This window comes from Lingula anatina, chromosome 10 (genome assembly GCF_051362555.1).
Source record: "Lingula anatina isolate TDL-2025a chromosome 10, LinAna3.0, whole genome shotgun sequence".
Taxonomy (NCBI): domain Eukaryota; kingdom Metazoa; phylum Brachiopoda; class Lingulata; order Lingulida; family Lingulidae; genus Lingula; species Lingula anatina.
Window position 1 is genome coordinate 12,079,358 of NC_141776.1, and position 22,473 is coordinate 12,101,830.

A 22,473-nucleotide genomic window follows, 5' to 3' on the forward strand; every position below is an offset into this window, starting at 1 on the left:
ATCAAGACAAGAATAGAAAACACGATCAAGAAAAGCAGTCGAGTATGTCAAAATAAAAATTAGAAAAAAAATGATTAGATCTTGATCGTGAGAACAATAATATCTAACAAATAATGGAATGTATTAGAAAATGAAAATAGGATGTACGCTATGCATTCTACAACATTTTTCATTGACCTCAAATTAGGCCACACTTTTTTATTTTTATGGATGACATCCTCTGGGTACCCCAAAATCGGTGCGAGAGGGCGAAAAAAAAAAAAAACAGTCCAAAAAAAAAAAAAAAAAACTGCTTAAGTAAAGGAATGCTGTCAGTACACAGCTGGAAACACAAATTTAACCACAGAAACACGTATCAAACTAACAATATGTCTTTATCCATGCTCTCAAAATATTAAAGCATTGTGAATACTTCGTAGAAATGTAAAAAAAAGTCATGAATTGATATACTTCATATTACCAAATCTATTTAAGGTTATTTCATGCATTCATTTGGTATAGCAATCAATAAAACAAATATCAATCAAACAGTGCGTCTTTATTTGTATTCTCAGAATATTAAAACATTTTGAACACTTCACAGAAATGTTTAAAAAATGATGCAAAGATATGCTAAATACTACCAAATCTATTAAAGGTCATTTCAGACGATGCCATTTTGTCAACTTCAACTCACACGAAGCAGCTAAACTGTCAGGTGGCCTGTCCGACCTTCAGCCCACCAAATACCTCGACGCCCTTGTTGACCCTTTTTTCGCTACAGAAAACCTGGTATTAATGTGCTGCTTTATACAGAATGTCACAGAAATGTTTCGGCCGCCTCCAGCCTTTCGCACAATTGTAAAAAGGTGATATCTCCATGCCCAATATCAATGGCATACCAATCCAAAACGATGGCGCCCGTTCTCTTGATGACTTTTATTGTTGTGTTATTTGAAAGTAATCCTAGAGATGAATTTGACAGCAAAGTAGCCGCATTTCCAAGTGGCGAAAATACGCATGCGCAGAAAGCTCATTTCCTTGCAAATTCAATAACAACGTTTGCGACAACCGACTTCGTTGGGGGCTGGGGGGGGGGGGGCTTTTTTTTTTTTTTTTTTTTTTTTTTGAGAACGGGCGAAAATCCGTGCGCGCGCAGGATGTCATCCATAAAATTAAAAAAGTGTGGCCTTACCTATAAAAACGTAGACCCCCTCGGCATTGTTAAGCCTCTCCCCAACACTTGTCTACTCTGGCCTTAAAGAGATAACAACTGTTCTTAAAAAAAACTATAGGCCTACTGCTAACAATTAATTCCTTTTTTTTCTAAAAAGTTTGGTTTTTTTAACCGCAGTTTTGGTGGGAGAATAGAATCTATGGGGGCGTCTCGATAGTCCGAAGGTTCATTGGTCCGAAGGTTCATTGGTCCGAAAAGTGGTAACATTTTCATCGATTTTTTAATCAAGGGTTCATTGGTCCGAAGGTTCTATAGTGAACATTCGGACCAATGAACCTTCGGACTATTGAACCTTCGGACTATCGCTACGGCCCTCGAATCTATTATATTTCCATGAGTTGTTAACTTGGTAACATTGTGTTTATTTTGAAATATGGATCTCTTACGAAAAGTTGTTATCCCTTTAAGCTCACTACGCTCCTTTCTAAACTACAACAAAAGCATTTTTTTATGTAATTTAAGTTTTTATAATTAATACTAAACAAACATCATAAAAAAGGGAGCTCCAAAACTACATGTATATGAATTTTATTTGTATGCTTAACTCTCTCTCTCTCTCTCTCTCTGTATATATATATATACAGGAGTTTTCTGTACATTTAAATTTTCGGAAATTTTATTAGCAACAAAATGTTTAGACTAGCAATTATAATTAAAAAAACCATTTATTAAAACATACAATTCTGAGGTGATGAAATTTTTCTGACTAGACATTTAAATCGAGATTTGTTTATGGGGCACATTTTATATGGCTGGGAAGCTCGTTCCACAAGACTACATCCAGTACTTGAGCATTCAAAAGATGTTTTTTCCATTAGACTATTTAAAGGTGATGGGTAAAGGATATTTTTTTACTACATAGTTTGAATTCCTAATTGATTCCTTGCCACCTACGATGAATATAGTGCCCAATTACACACTAGGCCTATTGATAAAGAAAGTGGAACCAGGATATTTCGATCCAAGGTAGGCCTATCGTCCGAGATCTGAAGTCAGTTTCATTCAGAATAACTCTACCACAGTCGTTTTTAAAATAACCATTGTAAATCCGCTGTTTTTGTTTATGAGGTACGACACCTCAGACACTCCGTGTTCAATGTCCCTACCTGCGTGGGATGCGTGAATTACACGGAGATGTACGTACATGTAGGCCTATGGATTTCCCATTTTTGCACTGATCGTTTCCTAAATAATTTCCGATCATTTCAACCTGATATATTTTCACTCCAGGAAGTAATCGAGTTGAAAATTATTCGTTCCGCCCCCTAGAAATTATTTGATATCATGTATGCCTTTATTGAAATGATATTGCTTATAATCAGCATATTTAACGGGGAATCACAAGTAATCGACTTTAGATCAAAGTCACTTAATCACACTAAAAATATCACGAATGGATATTGGTTTTTCGCAGATTAGTTGTTGATTTGATTGTTTGGGGAAGACATGTACGTGAGCTGTGCTAAAAATAATCTCTCGGACGTCATATCGATTGTATTCATTCATAAAACGTGTGGGTGGGCTGTGACGCTCGTCAGTGGCTTGTCGTGGTAAGTATACACACCTCCCCTCTAGTGGTATTTTAATTTACATAATATTTTTGAAAGTTTCATAGTTGGCGCAAATATAACAAAAGCTAAAAGGGTCTTCATATACATCCCTACTAAATAAAAAATACCAGAATATGTAGAATAGTCACGAATAGTCTACCAGCTTGCTTTGAAGCTTTATTTATTCGGGTCATTGCAATCCCATAATCCCCTACAAGGTCAGGGTATTTAATATTCAATATGGCGGTATGAGGGACGCTCGTACCAAATGGTTTGTTTTTTTCTTATGAAACTAGCGTAAAATCGGGAAAACCGAAGGGAATATTCAACGAAAAGTGAGCTTAGTTTAAACATAAACTGACAAGGTAAGGATATGTTTCTTAGACCATTTAGCTGGAAGCTCTAATGAAATTAAGCATATGTCCGGGCAGCAGATTTTTTTCTGTCGGGACAAATGCTGTTCTGATATATCTCGTATGTTGATAATGATTAATAAGCACCCGTCCGCTAGACTAGTCAACTGACAGCCAGTTGTCTGCTTTCTAGAGAGATGTAGTATATATACTCTACGAATTATCTCTAAAATCTATATCTTGCAACATTCAGTTATCTTTGTTTTGGTCCAACTTGAAATGACATTCGCAATCAGTGCATAAATGAAAGTGGGTATTTGGACCAGATGTTCGATGGTTTGCCTGTGTGAAGTCTAGGATAATGAGATGAAAAGGTAAGAATAAAAACTAAAGAGGGCATAGAGCTTATTTCAGATTTTCTAGAATAGATGGACCAGCAGACTTATAAAATAGGTGCTTTTTACAGCCCTTCATCATTCATTCATTCGTATTTATTTTGAACATGTTATGATCGGTTTGGAATTCTCAAAGTACATGTGTAAGTTTTTCAGGATAGATAGACAAAGTCTGCTACAATTCTTTGGTCACGCTAATTGACATTACGTCGTACAGTATTGGAAGTGGGAAAAATGGATATCCACCTGTGCATTTATAATATACTATATCATAGTATATATTAGCTACCTCATAATCATCTATAGCACTGATAAATGAGGCAAACAGCCCATTATTGATGACATGTACATTTTCTATGAACTGCATAACTAACCATGTTAAATATATGAATTGCATTAGAAAATGAACATTACTTTGGGCAGATCAAGCAACATGTAGTAACATGCAGTCAACTTTCAACTTCCCCATGAACCACAAACTGAGTCATACTTAGTGTAGGTCTATGCATGGGAAGAAGAGGTTTTTCGGTAGCACCAATAAATCAAATGTACTTGGGGATAGATTGACTCTAAGTGCTTGCCATATATGAAAAAGCAAATCTTCAAAGCAACTAAAATGCTTCACATGCACAGAAGCAGACTTCCAGGCACCCTCAAATGCATGCCTTTAAAGTGGCTCTGTAAACTTGAGTAAAATTATTTGAAGAACACTGTAAGTGAATGTCATCATTGGTTAGCTTCTGGAAAATTACTAATAAATACAATGTTGAGTCAAGTGAGAAGCAAAATAAACAATTGCTCAGCAAAGATGAACAAAAAGAAATAACATGGTTTCACTTGTCTGACCAGAAATTCAGACATGTCTGACCAGAAACTAAATTATTTCGAGAGATATGAAAGAATATAAAACATTCTTTCCATTTTTTTTTTCTTAAGGAAAATGCTGTTCAGTGTGAAAATTTGAGGTAGGATACCTCAAAATAGTTAGAAAGAGGGTTTTAACATGGGGATTTTTCTAGAGTCAATTAAAACAAACTGTTATGCTTATAATGCGTATAAAGAGTTACGTTATTGCACCTTAAGTTGTTGACCACTTTTTAAAAGAATTCAGTGCTACTTGATTTGTATGCATTCATGAAAAAAGAACTTGACTTTTGGCCAAGGTTAGTATAAGTTGAACATCTTGGTGACTATTGATTGTGGAAGATGAAACTACTCTTGTATGTGTGCACTTGTTTACTTACTGAAGGTGCCATATTGTTGTGAAGCCAGTCCATTAAGTGAATTTTAGTTGGCTTCACTCTGTGATAGCATCAGCTATAACTGTCCTGGGCCATATGGGAAGAAATTGATTTGAATCAGAAGGTTGTAAATCGTCTTAACTAGATTAATTTTGTGAGTTTGCTCCTCCTCCCTACCCCAACGGCAACCCTCAATGGAAGGGTTTTTTTGTGACTGTAAGAAATTTCATATGGGATAATAAGAGATTTCAAGACAATTGCTTGTCACATCAGCTTGAACTTAATGGTGCATAGTAATATCAGGTACTTTTTATCTGCTAAATCATCACTACAGCATATTTTGGCTATGATGTAATTGAAAGCAAGTATGGTTTCATAAAAAATTCTGGTGTTATATTATTTTCAGAAAGCAAGATTGCATGAAGTAAATACTGTTTTTGTCAGCTTTTAGTGTTGTACATTTTTGAGCAGAATTTTTTCTCAGATGTTGTATTAAAAGAAATCGGCCAGAACATGACTTTTAAGTATTTCCCCATTTGTGAAACCAGACTAGTTCTGAAGAACCAATCATATGAAAGTACTGGAGTAATGTAATTTACAGTTTTAAAATTTTGAAGAATTTTATTGAAAATTGAAATATAAATTGTGGAAATTGATTGATTGTGTGGATACATTTTTTTAATTTCCAGTTTTCTACATTTGGGTCTCCTCTTTCTAGTCAGCTGGAACAAGAATGCGTGAAGACAATCAAAGAAAGGACACCTAACGCAATATCACATTGTCACTGATTTGTCACACTAACACACTGTCACATCAAACACAAGTCAATTGGAATGAGGATGAGTGAAAAAACAAGTGACCAATCTCAGATCAAAGGGGGGAGTTCCCCTAGTCATGGAAGCAGTGAACAGTTGGCCAAGGACCCCCAGGTTAATGGCCATGAAAGCGCAAAGGAAGATGGTGATAAGGATTTAAAGGGAAATGTTAAAGAAACACCACAAGGCAATGTCCACGATGGGCAAGGAGACTGGCAAGACAAAATGAATGAAGCAGAGAGTGGCAGTGGCCAGAAAGTGCCACGGGGAAATGGAGCGGGGGACTCACACAGCAATGGAGATCCAGCTGGATTGGATGGAGCAGACAGCAAAGTCAGCAGTGCCTGCCTGGATCACGGGGAATCCCCAACCAAAACCAAGGCGGTAAAAGAGAATGTAGTCTCCCATGGCAAGGCTAGTGCTACCAAAGGGCTTTCAAATGGAAATTCTGGGAAGACTGGAAAGTCTTCCAGTGAGAAAAGTCTCCCACTGGAGGTGTCGACTCCAGTTGAGCCAGGCTTCTCCCTGGAGACCTCGCCTCGGAGCCACCGTAACCGTCACCGTGAAGGTAGAGGGGAGGGGACCCAAAAGGTTCACTCGCCCAGAGGGTACCCACCACACCCACCTCATGCCCAAGGGCCACAGCACACCCATCCTCCAGCCCAGGGGCCACAAGCACCACCACACCAGACACCACCTCATCACCACCAATCTGACCCTTCAGCATCTCCCCGTGGGGGTCACTCACCCAGTGGCCACTCCCCTCGGTCAACTTCTCGTGGAGGGAGTCCACAGAGGGAAAATGGTGCCACCGGTACAATGTCCACTGGTGCTCCCGTACCTCCCTCCAGCAGCGCCGCCATGGCTGGTGGTACGGGAACTGTGCCTGCGGGTACCAGCCTCAGCAGTGGCAGTGGCCAGCAGGGACTGACACTGGGTCCGGGACAGCACGTGGTACATGTGCATGTCAATCCTGGGGAGACGTTCTCTGTGCGTGTTGGGGACCAAATTCAGCACATCCAAGGTAAGTGGAATGAGGTTAATTTAGATGTTGGGAATGTGTACACCCCTGAAAGTTAAGGATGATATGTCCTTAATTTGGTCATAAATGCATGTACATAGTTCATCTTGGGGGTTAACATACCATTTATGTTTGAAGGGGTATGTCCTAGGTATTAAGGTTGACTGTGCCTGCAATACTAAAGATATTTGTCACTATCAGGGGTGAATTTGCCCAGAATGATAGTTTCTGATTGTCAAATCCGTCTTCCCAGACTTAAATCTTTGTCACTTTGTAATTTGTGGCTAAAAGAAGTTGGTGTAACACAAGGAAACTGTATGTATTTTGGTTTTCCTTTTTGCTTAGTCATTTGGGATTTTTTTTATAACTCTAGACAAAAGTGATATGTTCACAAATTATTACATTTTGTTTTGGCTTATTCAATTAAGTTTCTAAAAATAAGAAAGAGGCTTAATAGCTGATGCCCAGTTGAATCTATCTCTGCTTCTGTGTCAGTTATTTTAAGTCCTTGCTCATTTTTTTTAAGGAAAGCATAATCCATGTTCAGTACATTTCATTTTCTTATATTTATTTCTATTAAACTTAGTAAAATTTGCATTATTAGGTTTTATATCCATATAATTTGTATCACTTATTTCATGTTAGTTCAAAACCTTGCATTACTATGAGTCTGTAGTATAACATATTGATTTTCATTTAACATTTCATATCTTTATTTTGCAATATATCTTTATGTTTTCAGACTATGAGTAATGTTTTTGTATGCCTTCGTCTCAAACTGCCTTATTTTTATGGAAATTGAAACAAGGTCTTGTTTTTGTGAAGATATTTATAATTAATCTTAGATTCTACCTGCAGGTGTAAATTGTTCCAGATCAGTCATAGATTAAAAAATGTTTCATGATTCAATTCTTCACAAAAGGAGCACCTGTCATATCATTTTTAGAAAATGTTTATCATAAAAGAAATACAGAACTTACAGACTGCTATCTTCAAATTCATTTTTTCTTTTTTTTTTTTTCAGTGTTAAATTATGGTTTAACTCATGCAAAAAAAAAAAAAAAAAAGAAATGCTTGGCTTCAAATGAACTTGTTTATGTATTGATACATTTTCGCAGAGTGGATGTTTTTATTTTAGCTTGAAAACTAATGACCGTAATTCCTATCCAGTGCTTATATCAGCTCATGTTGCAGCTAGATTTCTTGGCTGGCTACAGGTTATCGTGACATAGGATTTAAGAAAACACTTTTTTCAATCCAGTTGATAAAGACAATATAAAATATGGTTGAAGTATTCATTACCAACTTGAAGAACATGTGGAGTGAGATTGACCACCTGTTGGAGTTCTATTCTTCCAATGTTAATTTATACTTTTCTCACTTTAACTGTTTTTTTTTTTCATCTGCAAATGATGATTTTAACAAATTTCCAATATTTCAGACTGTATATATGAAAAAAACAAACCAAATTTCAGCTTTGATAAAAAAAATTAGCAGTTATGTTTTTAATTGCATTTCCTGGACTGCCATTTTGATTTAGCTTTCAAATTTTGCTTTTTGAACTGAAGCAAGACACTGATAAGAACCTGTCTCTTTAAATTTGTTATGTCAACAAACAGAATGATTGAAAAGGAATGTATTTATTTATTCAACTTTGTCCCTTAAAGTTCTCTTTGTGATGTTCTGGGAAGACTTGGCCTAGTTAAAGCAATGTGAGTTCTTATTGAAATTTTACTGGGATTGCTGTCATCTTTTTTTTCTGCTATAGGTATATAATTTACTTTGTGGCTAGTCAAAGATATATTGTCTAAAACAACAACAACAAAAAAAAAAATGCAAGTCATAACCAGGATGTTATTAATTCGTTCCACTCCCATTTGAATAACAACAGGATGATATTTTTAAAAGATTTGTTTGATAGAAGTTTTCTGAGAATGGTGTCATTTGCAACTATCTTTTTTTCTTGAGTTTCAGTTTATACAGGTGATAGTTATGATTACTACTAGTGTCATAGTGTCTTGAAACAGTGTCTGTGCTATTTATGTGTGTATTGGCATGAATCAAATGCTGTCACGTCTTTAGACAGCAATGTGCAGATTCACACACTTGATGAATTGCTTTAAATTGCTCAGAGGCAGGTGTACCTAAAATCGTGACCATTTTGGCAAAGCTCATTGAAAAGAGAACAATGATGAGAATAAATGAAACTGAAACTAATTATTGTTCCTAAGATTAAGGTTTTTTTTTTATTTATGATTAGTGATTTGGATTTGAGTCCATTTTTTCATGAGTACATAAATATCTAATTCTTTAATTAAAAGCCAAAAGAGATGTGTTGAATGCATTCTAGTTAATTAGAGCACACATCTGTGTTTGTGTGTCATTATGCCTGCATGATATGGGTGGGTGGAAATTATGTATTGTCCTGTCAACAGGTATACTTCACTGGCAGAGCTTGAGAATATTATTAAGGAGAGAGACAAGAGGTGGGGGTGGAGAAATCTGTCACTTGGCCTGGAGAAACCAAGAAGGTGTGTACATGGAGAGTGGGGGCTGCGATTATTTTTGAATGAGCATCATTGTGTATGTCAGGAATTCTGTTTGCTTAAAGCAATAATAACTCTTTGTTTCGGCCAAAAAATGAATTTTCCTGGAGTAAACAACAATTTTCCCATACTTACCAATGGTTAATGAATCCATTTTTACATTCAAAGTCAGTCCCTGGTTTTTTTCTAAAAAGTTTGAAAAAGTATAGACATCAGTGGAGGTCAAGTGGTCTAAAGACAAGTTCAGATATCAGAATAAAAGCTATAACTGCTGTTTTTTGTGGTAAAACAGAATATATTATATTTCTATGAGTTATTCACAAGGTTTTTATTGTGAAATATAGATTACGAAGAGTTATTATCCCTTTAAATAAGACCCAAAAATGACAGGTCCTCGATTTTTCAATAGGAGAAAAGTGACTTTTTGTGAAAGCCAAATACATGATTTTTTTCAGCAAATCAAGCAATATATGTACTCATTTCATCCAAGTTGGAATTGATCGTCAGTGTTGGTCAAGTAATACTCGGCTACCATCAGCTTAGAATGGGTAGGAGTATATATGTGTGTGCTTATGTGCATATAGGTGCAAGTTGCACAACACACATTGAGTAATAAAAGGTCTAGATGAAAAGCATCATTATCTCCTGATTGGCATTTTCACTTCCACAATAACTGATGGCAGTTCCGATTTGTTTGTCACTCACGCCTACATGTCATGCTGCCTATGTAGAAATACTGATTGATGCATTCTGTGTGCCAGCATGTTTGGGTGTGTGTAAAATGTTCCTCAGATGTATGTTATTATCTGCCCTTCTGAATAAAGTATGAGATACACTGCATATTATAATGATACAGTATATATACAGTTGTAAAGATGCAAATGCATATATGGTGATGGCGATTTTTATTAACAAATTGGATTAGTTCATTACAAATATTGACCTGGTACAAGATAGTGTGTAAATGATGTGTCTGTATTCAGCTAAGTTTTGAAAAAAAAATGTCTCACACACTGGCATGTTAAACATGAAGCTCTTGCCAAGTCAATCAGTTTGATAGATTGCAAATTGGATTCTTAGACCAACCCTCTTATCAAGTTATGCAAACAGTTAACTTGCACATTTTCATTTCAAATTTTGCAGGATTGAAAACTAGCTTGTTTTAAGAATAGCATTTCAGTATATTTTCAGGGATTACTGTTTACAAGCTGTTTGCTGGAATACATAATAAGCATACAGGAATCAGAATTAAAGGAAATGATAAAAACCTCACATTTATCTATGATTTATAGTGGTACATTTGGGTGCTTGTTATTTCCATTTTAATTGTGTCATTTATACAGATTTGAGTTAAGTGGTAGCTTGATTGGTATAACTGTATCACAAGGGTCATAGTTGTCAGTAGTTTTATGCATATTGTCAACTATAGGATGTGGCTGTGATTGAGATGTGATCATTTTTTATATTCATCATCTTAACAGTGTCCTTAAAGTGAAAATGCACATACTTTTTACTTTTTTTTACATGTCAAAGTGTAAGTGATCTATTTTTTTTCAGCACAGAAACCCTATGGACAGCTCATTAAAGTTGTTGTGGAACAGTACGGGCCTTTCATTTACTTCTCCAACCAAAGAAAATATGCACTGATATGTAACAATACCCTCTGTAGCTCACTGGTGTGGAAAATGTAGTTTTCCTGTGGTGTAACCTTTTTCAGTGTCCCGTAACAACCTGTGAGGAGGAGAATGTCTGGGCGGTTTCCCTTTTTTTTCTTCATGCAAGGATATGATTGGTGCTCTAAAATTGTGTAATGATTTTCACTGGTGTCAGTTACCTAACACAGCTACTAGATTTTTCTTCAAGTTGATGCAATCAGGACTTGCCAATGTCCCAGAGAGGTTGCATTTTTTGGCAGTTCTTTTCCTCAAGGGCAGATTGTCTGGGTAGTTTCCATCCATGTGAATTTATCAAGTGCGGCAAATTGTGTAATGACTTTCACTGATGTTTTTGTTTGTTTTTCCAATAGACTCCTTTCTGTATTTCTACTTCATAATGTGTTCTTAAGATTAATTTTGTGAAAGACTTTTCAGTATTATGTTTAGCATTACTTTTAATGCCTTTTTTTTTAAATTTTGCATTGTTTGTATATGAATATAGTAGATTCATTGCATTGAAATTAGGAAGGGGTGTATCTGGCATATTTTTAAGTGAATTCAAAGGTATGGAATGCTTCCGTCTTTGTGTTTCATTGTTGTCTTGCTTTTGATAGTATTGCATCTTCATTGCATGCCAGGGTGGGAACAAATCAACTTCTGGTGTTGCACTGCTCTCATTTGCAGCTATGAAGTAGAAAATAGGGTACTGAAATGAACTGTGTGTAAACTTTTGTTAACAGTCTTGCTGCTCAGCAATAAGTGGAAACTACACCCTCTCAGAATGTTTAGGGATGTAAAATATTAGAGCTGGCTAAAAGAAGAATTATTGATTTGAAAAAGTTTGTTCATTGACAGGAAAGGTTTTATCAGTAGTTTCTATTTTGAGCATATCATTGCTTCATTTCTAGATAATCTTATTATTTAGTCCAAGTTGAGTTATTTGTAATCATGAAATCAATGACATGCCTTACTGAAGGAGGTAAACAGATGAAAAGACATTTGATAAGTTGGTATTTATGATTTTTACATTTTAAGGTATCCTGTAAAATGTAATTATTTGTAAGGTTGGAGATATTGTAGCAACTTTTAAGAAATGTTTGGAAGTCCTGTATATCATGGGCTTACTAAAAACAGGTTATAAAGGCAAAGTAATAAGTACTAGTTGTTGACTTCGCCTTACAGTTACTTAAACCTTATAAATATGTGGTAATAGGGGTATTTAATATAAACCCTGTTTGAATTTAAAGTTACTGTTATTCTCACATCAAATTTGTCACGTTTTAATGATATAATGTCACCTGATCACCAAACAGATAGGGGAGGATAAAATATTGTTGAATTGACTTAAAAGATTTTTGTGATCAAATTTTCAGCTCCGACATTTTTTCAACATGTTCATGTTGAGACATCATAATATTACAGTAAGTGGATGATCTAGAAATATTTTAGTTAAGGGGGAGGGGAGAAAAATCAAATTTATTTTATCTTATTATTATCATTTTACTTTCTATTTAATTAATTAATTAATTTATTTATTTATTTATTTGTATATTTAATTATTTTTGTGGCAGACCGTGTTGGAGTTGAAATGTATGTAAATGCACAGGTCATGACCTGGTCATGGGGCTTTCTTATCCCTCTGTTCATTGCAGTGCATTCATTCACTATTTTACATTAACCTAGTGTCCTATTGAAAGACAGTGAGAGGAGACTTGTTGACATCTATGTCAGACAGGTAGTTATAACAAGAATGTCATAGTAGTAACTGTGTCTCTCATGTTCTGTCTGGAATGAAATACTTTCTCCACCTACCTGTGTTTATATAGATACATATCAATGAGTATTTTTTTTCTACCAGCTTCCCTAGTTTTTTTTTTTTTTTTTTTTTTTTTTACTTTTACAGGTGTCTAGCAAACCCCATATTGCCAAATTCCAGCATTGAGCATTGGCAATGTTATAAAACCAATATGTAAATAGTGTCTGCATTTCATTTATCACTCTCTGACCCCCCCCCCCCCCCCTCCTGCCCTGTCATGTGCTTCCTTTTTTTTTCCTTCACTCTTTCTCATGCGAGTTCTGTTTTATGTATGTGTTCTCTGCCTGGCTCAGCTCCAGAGCTGGGTTACTCTGTCTGCTGTGTCTGGATGTAAATACTTACTCCATGCACCTCTTGACTTGTGGTCCTATGATAATGCCACGGGAGTCCATATGCTAGATTGGCTAGATTGATTACACTCTGTGCAGGGCCTTGATTAACATAGACTGTGTTCACAGATAGACTAATTTGAAACTAGGTTTGCTGAATGAGCACTACTTTGGATGTAATACCCTCTCATGTGGTCCATCATGTAATCTGGTCATCTGGTGTAAGTTGATCTAGTTGTGAACACGCCTGGATAATAATACTGGTGGATCTAAACATGTATAATGAGGAACTGAAACTGTTTGTAAATTGTGGTGTCCATTACAGGGTTTGCTAGGCTTGTAATACGGAAACTGTTCTCGGAAACTGTTCTCTCTGGAAACTGCTTACTTTGGGATTAATGACATCACCCTAAGTCCAGATTGCACAGAAATACCCCTTTTCTTGGAGCTGTTGTACGTCTTTTAAAGTACCAACAGTCTCGGTTTTGCTAACATTCTAACTTAACTAATCATCATGATGTAGACAGGACAGCTCTCATATAATCTTACAGTGTGTGAGTGTGTATGTATGTGTGCACATACATGCTGTAGTTGAAATAGCGTAGTGTTCTAAGATCTTTCCTTTCAAAGTGGCTGACTGTGATGGCTGTGTCTTGGTTCTCAGGGCTCTCAGCTTACCCCACTGCTCAGCAGGCTGTGTAATATGTAAATTAAATCAAATAGATTAGATTTTATAACACTCTGGCCTTCACAAGGTTCATGGTAAGAACAAAATAGTTTGCTAGGGAAATTTCATCCAGAAATACAGAAAATACTTCATGATTAGTATTTGTGTGTGCTTCTGGCAAAAAAATTTTACATACTAAAATTTGATGGTCAATGTGTTGGCCATACCTGTGAATTGTGGTGAAGTTCCCAGTGAGCTGCTTTCCAGATGCCCTGCTACATGGATGTTTAATATGATGCAGAGGTTAATGTCATGCTTCATGTATAAATGTAGCTGGCTAATGTATGCACAAAAAATATCATCACTGTGTCTGTGATATTGATTCTTTGTGGAAGAAAATTCTGAGGTGAAAGCAATATAAACTGTAAATATGAAAACACGTACAGCACTGATATATAACCCTGCACATCATCACCTCTATTACATATATACAGCAGAGCCAAGGAGAGCCCCCACAGTTTGTTGTTTGGAAAATATGCTCACTGTGACCATTTCAACAGAACCACTGTTTTGATTTACGTTCACAGCAGAACAGACTTAACACTGGTAAAGATGTCAGGCTGAATCTGGTGTAGAGTAGGTTTAGAGTTGAACACTAGCCCCACATCTACTGTCCACGTGCATGACCAATTTGTGCATTTACTATAATTCTGAGATTGAAAAAAAAAAAATTGCAGTTTATAAACTATACTATATAGCTGAAATCATTGAGGATCATGGACATTATAATTGCACCGACCTGAAAATACACCCCCAGTAGTCTGTGTGAATAAGAATGCTGGAATAAAGCCCCGCAACCTGAATATCAATATATGTTCCTGCAGTCCTATATAAGAGTTCTGGGAAAGAAGCCTTGGAATTAGTATAATGGGTATAAAGGCTTGTTTTAAGTTCAGAGTGCCATCCATGAAGCAGTGCTGTATATCCACAATACTGGATAGCCATTGACATAATGATATACTCACAGTGTTTAAAAAAATATTTTTGCCAATAACAGCCTCAGTATCAGAAAAAGGGCTTATCCAGCATACATCAAAGGGTTTGGATAAAAAACCCCGTTAACTAGCAGAAATCTTAGAGCTAATGAAAAAGCTCTTACTAGTAAAAGTCAAAAGTGCTTGGGAGGAAATGCTATATATTCAGAAAATGTGATTGAAGTAAAGCTTTAAATCCAACTTTTTTGTGACGACAATGCTGGGCAATATTAAAGCTCAGTATTTGATAGATGAGACAGAGATAGACCCCATTCCCATAGATTTTTGATCGATCTATCCCTGTGGGGAGTCTCACTAGATTACCGTCAGCTTAGCCGGCTTAAGCGTCTGTCCCGCCTATTAAAAGCTGTAAGGGGGTAATTACCTATGGTGCGCGCTCGGCTGACTGCAATTTAGCGTGAACCCCCAGGGAGTTAGGTCAATCTTAATATAAATCTCTGGATCGATCTAAGGGTTCGTTCACACAAAAAATCTATTTTCTAAAAATCTATTGCGGTATCTTGTTATCACGGTCTTTGCCCTGAATACCCAGTGGCGTAATTACTGGCAGCGCGAGTGAGTTACTTCCAAAGCTTTAATTAATTCTCGGCTGCACTCGGAGGAGATTCTGACACCTTGACGCATGCGCAGTAGTATCTCTAAGCTGTGGAGTTCATCAGTTCAGTTGTGTTGACTCAAGCATACAGACACGTAATATGGCTAGTGGTAGTGCTTGTTGTTGCAAAAAATCGACAAACATATTTTACAAAGCAACCATTACTGCCATTTACTTTCTAACTTCCTACTGCGCAGCCGAGAATTAATTACACCTTTGGAAGTAACTCGCTCGCGCTGCCAGTAATTACGCCGCGGGGTATTCAGGGCACAGACCGTGATCATATGATACCGCCAATGGATTTTTAGATTTTTAGAAAATAGATTTTTCATGTAAATGAACCCTAAATCTCTGGGAATACACCCATAGATTTAATATATATTTTAAAGTCCTGAATGCAGAATACATCACCATGCTAGTAGGAAAACAGAAAAGGGATTTATCAGCATTAGCAGTGTAAGACAAAAGTGCTGGAAATAAAGCCCTGCAACATGTAGAAATGAAGTCTTGGGCCCTTCAACCAGTGTACTAGTAAGAGAGGCCTGTGAGAGAATGGGGTCACTTCCTGAGCCAGCACAGCGCTGTGGTGTGTGCACCAAGCACAGTGTATGCATTGAGAGTTGGCCACGTCATGTTGCTGGCTGAGGAGTTTCATGCTGCATATGCTGGTAAGTCGGTACGAGGTTCTTCATAGCACTGAATACTGTGATCACGTGTGTGTGTGTGTGTTTGCACGCATGTGATAATGTTGTGGTGCCTGTCAGTGCGCATTGCATTCCATTTCTCACTGCTCATATGATAATGCTTTGACTGGATTTTTCTTGACTCCATGCACTTTGGGGCAAGTAGTTTACTGTGCTGTGTAGTGAAGCCTTTTCTTTGAGAGATTGAAACTTTTCCTTCAGAAAAGTCTGTATGATGCTGTGTGGTTTTTTGTGACTTACAGTGCTGTTGACCTAACAACTGAATCTCTCTATTATTATTACGAGGATAAAACTATTTATGATGATTTATACTGGCCCTCAGGGAAGGCCTGTCAAATGGGGACATTTCCTTTTAACATGAGGGACTTTCCCTTCAAAAAAGCTGCTGTTTGTCTATTCAACAGGTTGTCTTATGTACATTTGTCATTTCTGCCTTGAGACTTTGAATAGATAATGAACATGCATACTTGCTACAAATTGGTACTTAAGGAATGTCTCCACTGTCTCCTTCCAATATACTAAGAGATTTTTTTTCTAAATGATAGGTGTAGAGGTTGTGAGTCTGCGTGGGTAGATGAAGGGAAGTCTGTGCATGTTTGTGTGTGCATGCCTGTGTGTGTACTAGTGTGTGTGTGTGCGCACTTGTATCACCTGGATACACATATGCGCATACACACACACTATGTGGCAATGAAATAAAATGAGAATAGCTGCATCAGTGAAACATATTGGTCAGCGGATTGTTTAGGTGTATTGCTTGTATCCAGGTATTTGTGACTGGTTTATACATGCCACATTTTCCCTCTATTTCCTCTCCCCACTCATTCACTCAAGCCTAACATGCTTACATGCACAGACGCTTTACGCCAGTTACAGATGCACCAGTGATGGATGTACAGTTAAATATATATAAGTAAACCACTGCATGTCCAGGAAGTATAACTTGACCACAGGCGTGTCTGGTCAGTATATCAGCACCTGATATCTCTAATACGCATGATGTACCATGGAGATAAATGACATGCCTCCCTGGTTTAACTCACCCCAGCCGTGTTCACAGCCAGTCCATCTTAGACTGAGAGTAGGCCATATGTTAGGTCTGCTGGTGTCCAAGTTGATTAACATGGGGTTTACTAGTAAAAAATCAGATCTTGATTGGTTGAGGGTTCTTATTTGATTTCTGTGTCTGCTGATAGATCTATCTGTTAATCTAGATCCTGTCTAGGTTAGACCAGTTGTGAACAGTCCCCTTGGAACTGATAACATACTTCAGAAACCACATAGCTAGCTAGCTAGCTGCCTGTTGTACTGAATTCCCAGGGACCATGGGCCCGGGACCACTTGTTTCTGTCTCATTTTCCATCTTGAGGTTTAGTGTAAAAACTTACCAAGCTGTAGCATAGTAGAAACACACTTGGAAAAGTTTTAAGGTAACTATCACATTTGGTCTTATTTTGTGAAATAAGTTCTCGTTAGAAACCAGTTTGATCCAAGACTCAGTCTTGCTAGGCTGTGTGTGTGTGTGTGTGTGTGTGTGTGTGTGTGTGTGTGAGAGAGAGAGAGAGAGAGAGAGAGAGAGAGAGAGAGAGAGAGATTATTTAAGATGAAGGTTACCTGAGAATCACATTGTTACCAATAATAAGAAGTTCATGTTGCTGATATACTTGGTCTTATGTCCTAAAATAACTGAAATTGTTTTTGAAAGCAAAAAAGAAATGTTGGATATTATAATTATAAAATTAAAATTGGAACATAAGTAGTTTTGGGTATAAAATAAGTATAAAGGCAACATGTTAGTTTAGGAATAAATTGAATTGTCTGATTCAGAGCATTGCAAATATTTGGCTACAACTCTACTAGATTGAATCAAACAGTGAAGTCTTAATATGATTACTTTTGTTTGGTAAAGCCTTAAAAATGATGTTTAGAAGTACTTATTGATCTAGATTCCAAAATATTTCAGATATTTTAAGTATTTATTTAAAAATACCCACAAGAATCCTGACAACATAGGGGGGATAATTTTAAAGGTAATTTTCAAAATTGACTTTGCTATCACTGAATGTCTGCAAGGATGTGATATGTTATCCAGGGGATTCCCTGATATTAGGGGATTTTGTTTTGACCCAATCACATCCTAGTTAGTAATGGTATAGGGAAACCCCTGGTTTCATGGGATTTACCCTAGCCATATCCCTGCACGGTTCTGTTCTGTGCCATGAGGAATATAGATTAAAGATTTACATGTGAGTGTTATTTTGTTTTTCATTTCATGTTTACAGACTTTGTTGTTCAACAACTCTACATTTCATGTGTAGCTAAAGGCCAATTCAGTCAGGTCTACTTTTTAACTGGCATTAAGCCAAACTTGCATTATCAGATAATTGAAATATAAAGAGATATGATTAGAAGGAAACCTGTATCACTCCTTATTATCTTTCTCTTTGTAATCTGTTCTACAAGCAACTCAACTTTTACCTAATTCCTGTCCAAAATGGGCTTGTTTAAGCACAATTATGGCTAATATTCATTAAAATCAACTTTCTCGCCATCATTGGTTGATGGTCCAATCTTATTGTCAGGTCTTAGATTAAATAATTACCTAATTTTGTTGAAAAATACATTTAGGAGACTTCAACCAAGTTGTGAATATTCCCTGTGTCCGTTGCCAAAAATAATAGACCATTTTCAATAGGAACCTCTAATTTTCTGTCAGACAGTTTAAATGGTGCTAAAAATTAAATCTTTCCTCAGAAAAAAAGGCTGTAGTCTTCATTCTCTTGAAGGCAGTTTGCCACAGAGGCTTATAGTTACACAGCTGAGGAGAGAGCTGTGGGATCTGATGGGTGGATATTGACCAGTCTGCAGACAAATTTAGATAGGGCACTGACAAGTCTACTGGTCAGTCTTTTGGTCAGTCTCCTGAATCACAAGATGGATGGTGAGCATAGCTTGGACACTGAGCCAGCTAGGATTACCCTAGGTTCTAGATTCCGGTATTGCCAGCTCGATCTTGATTTCATATATAACCCATATCAACAATACCGGCTCTAGTGACCAGTGGCCATGTTACACCTCCATCCATCAAATAGAACTGCTCCGCAGTGAATCTGCAGTTGAATGTCATCAGACCAAAATGAAACGTAAAACAGATTTAATTCTGCTTTATTTAATTTTATTTGCTGTATTTAAGATGTAAAGTGAAAAAATAAATAATATTCTTCGAACAGAACAGATATATCCAATGTTTTTGTTTTTTGGCTTATCAAAGAACATTTAGACCTGAGATGTACACGTGCGCAATACACATGCTTGCCATGTGCCAAATTTGACAGCTACACTGTATGCCCGATACCACTATAAGGGCTGCGCAATGGCTACACCAAAATCAGTTTTTAAAGCAGAATGTTGCTTCTATTGTGGCACTGACCTTCGACTGCAAGATATTTTCAATTCAAACTTCGTCAGGCACTTTTCTTCTTGACTCCTCTGCACGAGATAACTTCAGCGCGAGGCGGGAAAGGCAGCTCCAGGCGGCCAAACCTGTGACGTACGAGACTTATGACTTCCAAATATGGATCCAGGCTGACACAGCTGTGACATGTGACTTCCAAATATGGAAGCGCCCCAGGCAAAATTTTGAAGAAGAACGCCCTCAGATTGTCGCTGTTCGTCAGAGCTAGTAAAAGCGACTCCATCACAAGGTATATATTTAACAAGCTAGCTTTTACGTTGCTCTGACACTCAGGGTAGCTAGGATAGTCCTTGTCATGATTCACAAAAGCTGCATTCAGACTAAGTGTGGTCCAGAACAAGCAATGGGTCTGACCTGCTTTGCCAAACTGCCAGATGGTGATATGGCATAGAGAAATGGTTCATCTTTGCTTAACATGTGTGTGTGTGTGTGTGTGCATGCGTACGTGTGTGCACTTATTTACCTTTGAGGCATGGTGTCTTATTCCTAGTAAAACATTTAAATACCTATAAAAACTATTAAATTTTTATCATAAGAATAATGTGACACTTGAGTATTTGTGTAATATTGGGAGCTGATGAGATTAGTTTAATTTCTGAAGTTTTTATGCCTGAATCAGGGTTTAAAAAATGAGCAAATTTCAGCAGAAGGGCAGATGATCATGTGGAAGTACTCATACAAAAAATTGCACCAATTTAGATAGCAAATTTGTTCACTGTGCATACCAGACAAGAGATGTAGTGGAAATGTTGTTAATGTTGAATTGATTAAAAATATTTGTGCCATTGCCAATAGTTCAAGGTACATCACCAATGCAGTGACCTTGTAGACTGGGCTTTGACTGGTATGTGTCACCCTGCATAGATTAAGTCATGTTCAACATGGGGGGGGGGGGGGGGGGGGCACAGTGTTATAGTTCAAACTGCAGAAAGGAAATGCCTTGTAAACCCGCCCCACACATTTCATGTTTTCTGTTTAGATTTTATTTTGGAGCACTTGTCCCACTCTCCTTGATATTTCAAAATTGTAATTGTAATTTTGCTACCATCCTAGCATAACCTTGGAAAATGTCATTAAAGCACCCCTCCCTCCATAAAAATCCTACAGACTGGGAAATGGCAGTTTTGTTTTTGTTTTGATCAGTATCCCACTGTGAGATAATAAATGCCTTATCAGTAATGATTTATGTGAACCATGTATGATAATGACAAGGTTCACATGGTTGGGATGACTAAACAAATATTTTTGAGTTGTTTGCAAATACTAAATTAGAGCGAGTGCATTTTTGATGCACAATATTGAATTTTTTTTGTAATTTTGTAAGCTGCAGTGAAAATGATACTGTTATTGATATCATTTTATTATTGGTGCTTATGTGAATTGTAAACTTAGTGATTGTGTTTACTGACTGCATTTTAAAAAAATCCCATGTTGTTTGATGAATGTTCTAATAAAAATGTTATGATCTAATCCTCAAGAAAGAATCCTGTGTCTGGCACTCACATGTACGGCAAACATTGTGTGGCACTTGCACACATGGTCAACATGGTGAGACAGTCATGAAAGAATGCAACCTTTGTAGTGCTGCTGATAACAACGATGCTTATTGTATGAGAGCAGCAATAAAAAATAAACTGTGTGTGGGTGTGTGTGTGTGTGCGCATGCGTATATGTGCACATATTCACATTTGTAAATTAGAGAAAGAGTGGGGAAAATATGAATAAAAACAGTGTTTGGCAGCCATATATTTGATTAAATATGATCCAAGTTATCAGAAAAAAAATACCAAGTAGATGCAAATAAGTGTTGACCTCTGGTCTCCTTCTAAACAGAGAGAGAGTGTCCTTGTCTTTGTCATAAGACGACCATGCAGGATTAGTGGGTAAACAGTGGATTGACATATGCAAAGGTTTTGGTACTTCATGTGTTTGCATATTTTACGTTAGTGTCTTGATGTTGTTGATTGTAAATATGATACTGGCAGAACCTGATAAATTTGTAGTTATTAATATTGATGCAAATATAGAAATGTGTGGGTAGATGTGCATCAAAGTCATGGAGATACCGGTACATTTTTCAAATTCCTTTATAATATAATTGCCCATTATAAGGTTGCAGCTGCTTAAATGTCTGTAATAAGGAAATGGTTAATGCATTATATATATCTTGGGTATATGTTTATGTGTCAAAAAGTATTGGAATTTCATCATTGGGATATAGTTTGAATGCTGCCTTTTGTTGCTTAATGAGGAAATAGGAAATGCTGTTTTATCGTGCTACATTTGCAGCCTACGTGTTGCTATTTTTGAGACTTGACTGCTTTATTTAAACTTCCTGTTCTGTGTGTGTGTTTGTATGGATCCCCACAGTGCACCAAAGGGAGTCTTACTTCACAATGAAAGGAAACGGTGGTGGAGATATAAAGATGCTAAATACCTACCTGTTGAATTATGAAACAGATGAGTGTGTGTGTGTGTGTGTATGTGTGTGTGTGTGTGTGTGCACGCACAGGCAAATGTGTGTTTGTGGATCCTGACAGCACACCAGAGGAAGGTGTACTTTATGATTAAAGGAACCTGTTGAATTATGAGAGAACAGGAGGATGTCTGGGGCATGAAAGTATATAATATGAGATGTTAAATGAAAAAAACTGTTGTATCGGCCCTCCAGCTCTGGGGATATAAAAAAAATAAGAGAGCAATGAGAGGAAATCAATTCGTTTGAAAAGTGAATGTTTGTGCGTGTGTCTGTCTTGTATGTGCAAGCTTGCATGTGTGTGTAGAAGAGAGAGCGCGAGGGGGGAGGGGGGGGAGAAAGATCAGGGTCTGAGTAGGGCAAGAATCTGTAGATTTAAGTCCAAAACTGGTAATCTGGCAGAAAGGGTGCTGAGTTCAGAGGAAATTCTCTAGCAACACCCAGATGTATATCATCCAGTTACTACCTGTTCACAACCACTGGAATGTGATTGGCAACCACAGTCCCTGGCCAAAAGTTATGTATGATTCATTCACTCCAGTTATGACTGGGTAATTTGGTTCA

General features: G+C 37.0%; 1 protein-coding gene across 5 annotated transcripts in view; it reads left to right on the forward strand.

The window, feature by feature from the left end:
* The first annotated feature begins 2,958 nt into the window (after positions 1 to 2,958).
* LOC106167290 (fibronectin type-III domain-containing protein 3A-like) overlaps positions 2,959 to 22,473 on the forward strand; it is a 74,284-nt gene continuing 54,769 nt past the window's right edge. For 2 of the 5 annotated variants that reach the window (XM_086998106.1, XM_086998108.1), the window contains exons 1-2: positions 2,975 to 3,131; positions 5,445 to 6,594. In XM_086998106.1, coding sequence (XP_086854232.1) covers positions 5,589 to 6,594 — 1,006 coding nt within the window. In that variant the 5' untranslated portion in view covers positions 2,975 to 3,131; positions 5,445 to 5,588. Of the gene's footprint in view, positions 3,132 to 5,444; positions 6,595 to 8,909; positions 9,123 to 17,225; positions 17,389 to 22,473 lie in introns of those variants that run through there. The other 3 variants (XM_086998107.1, XM_086998109.1, XM_086998112.1) reach the window with 3 other exon arrangements.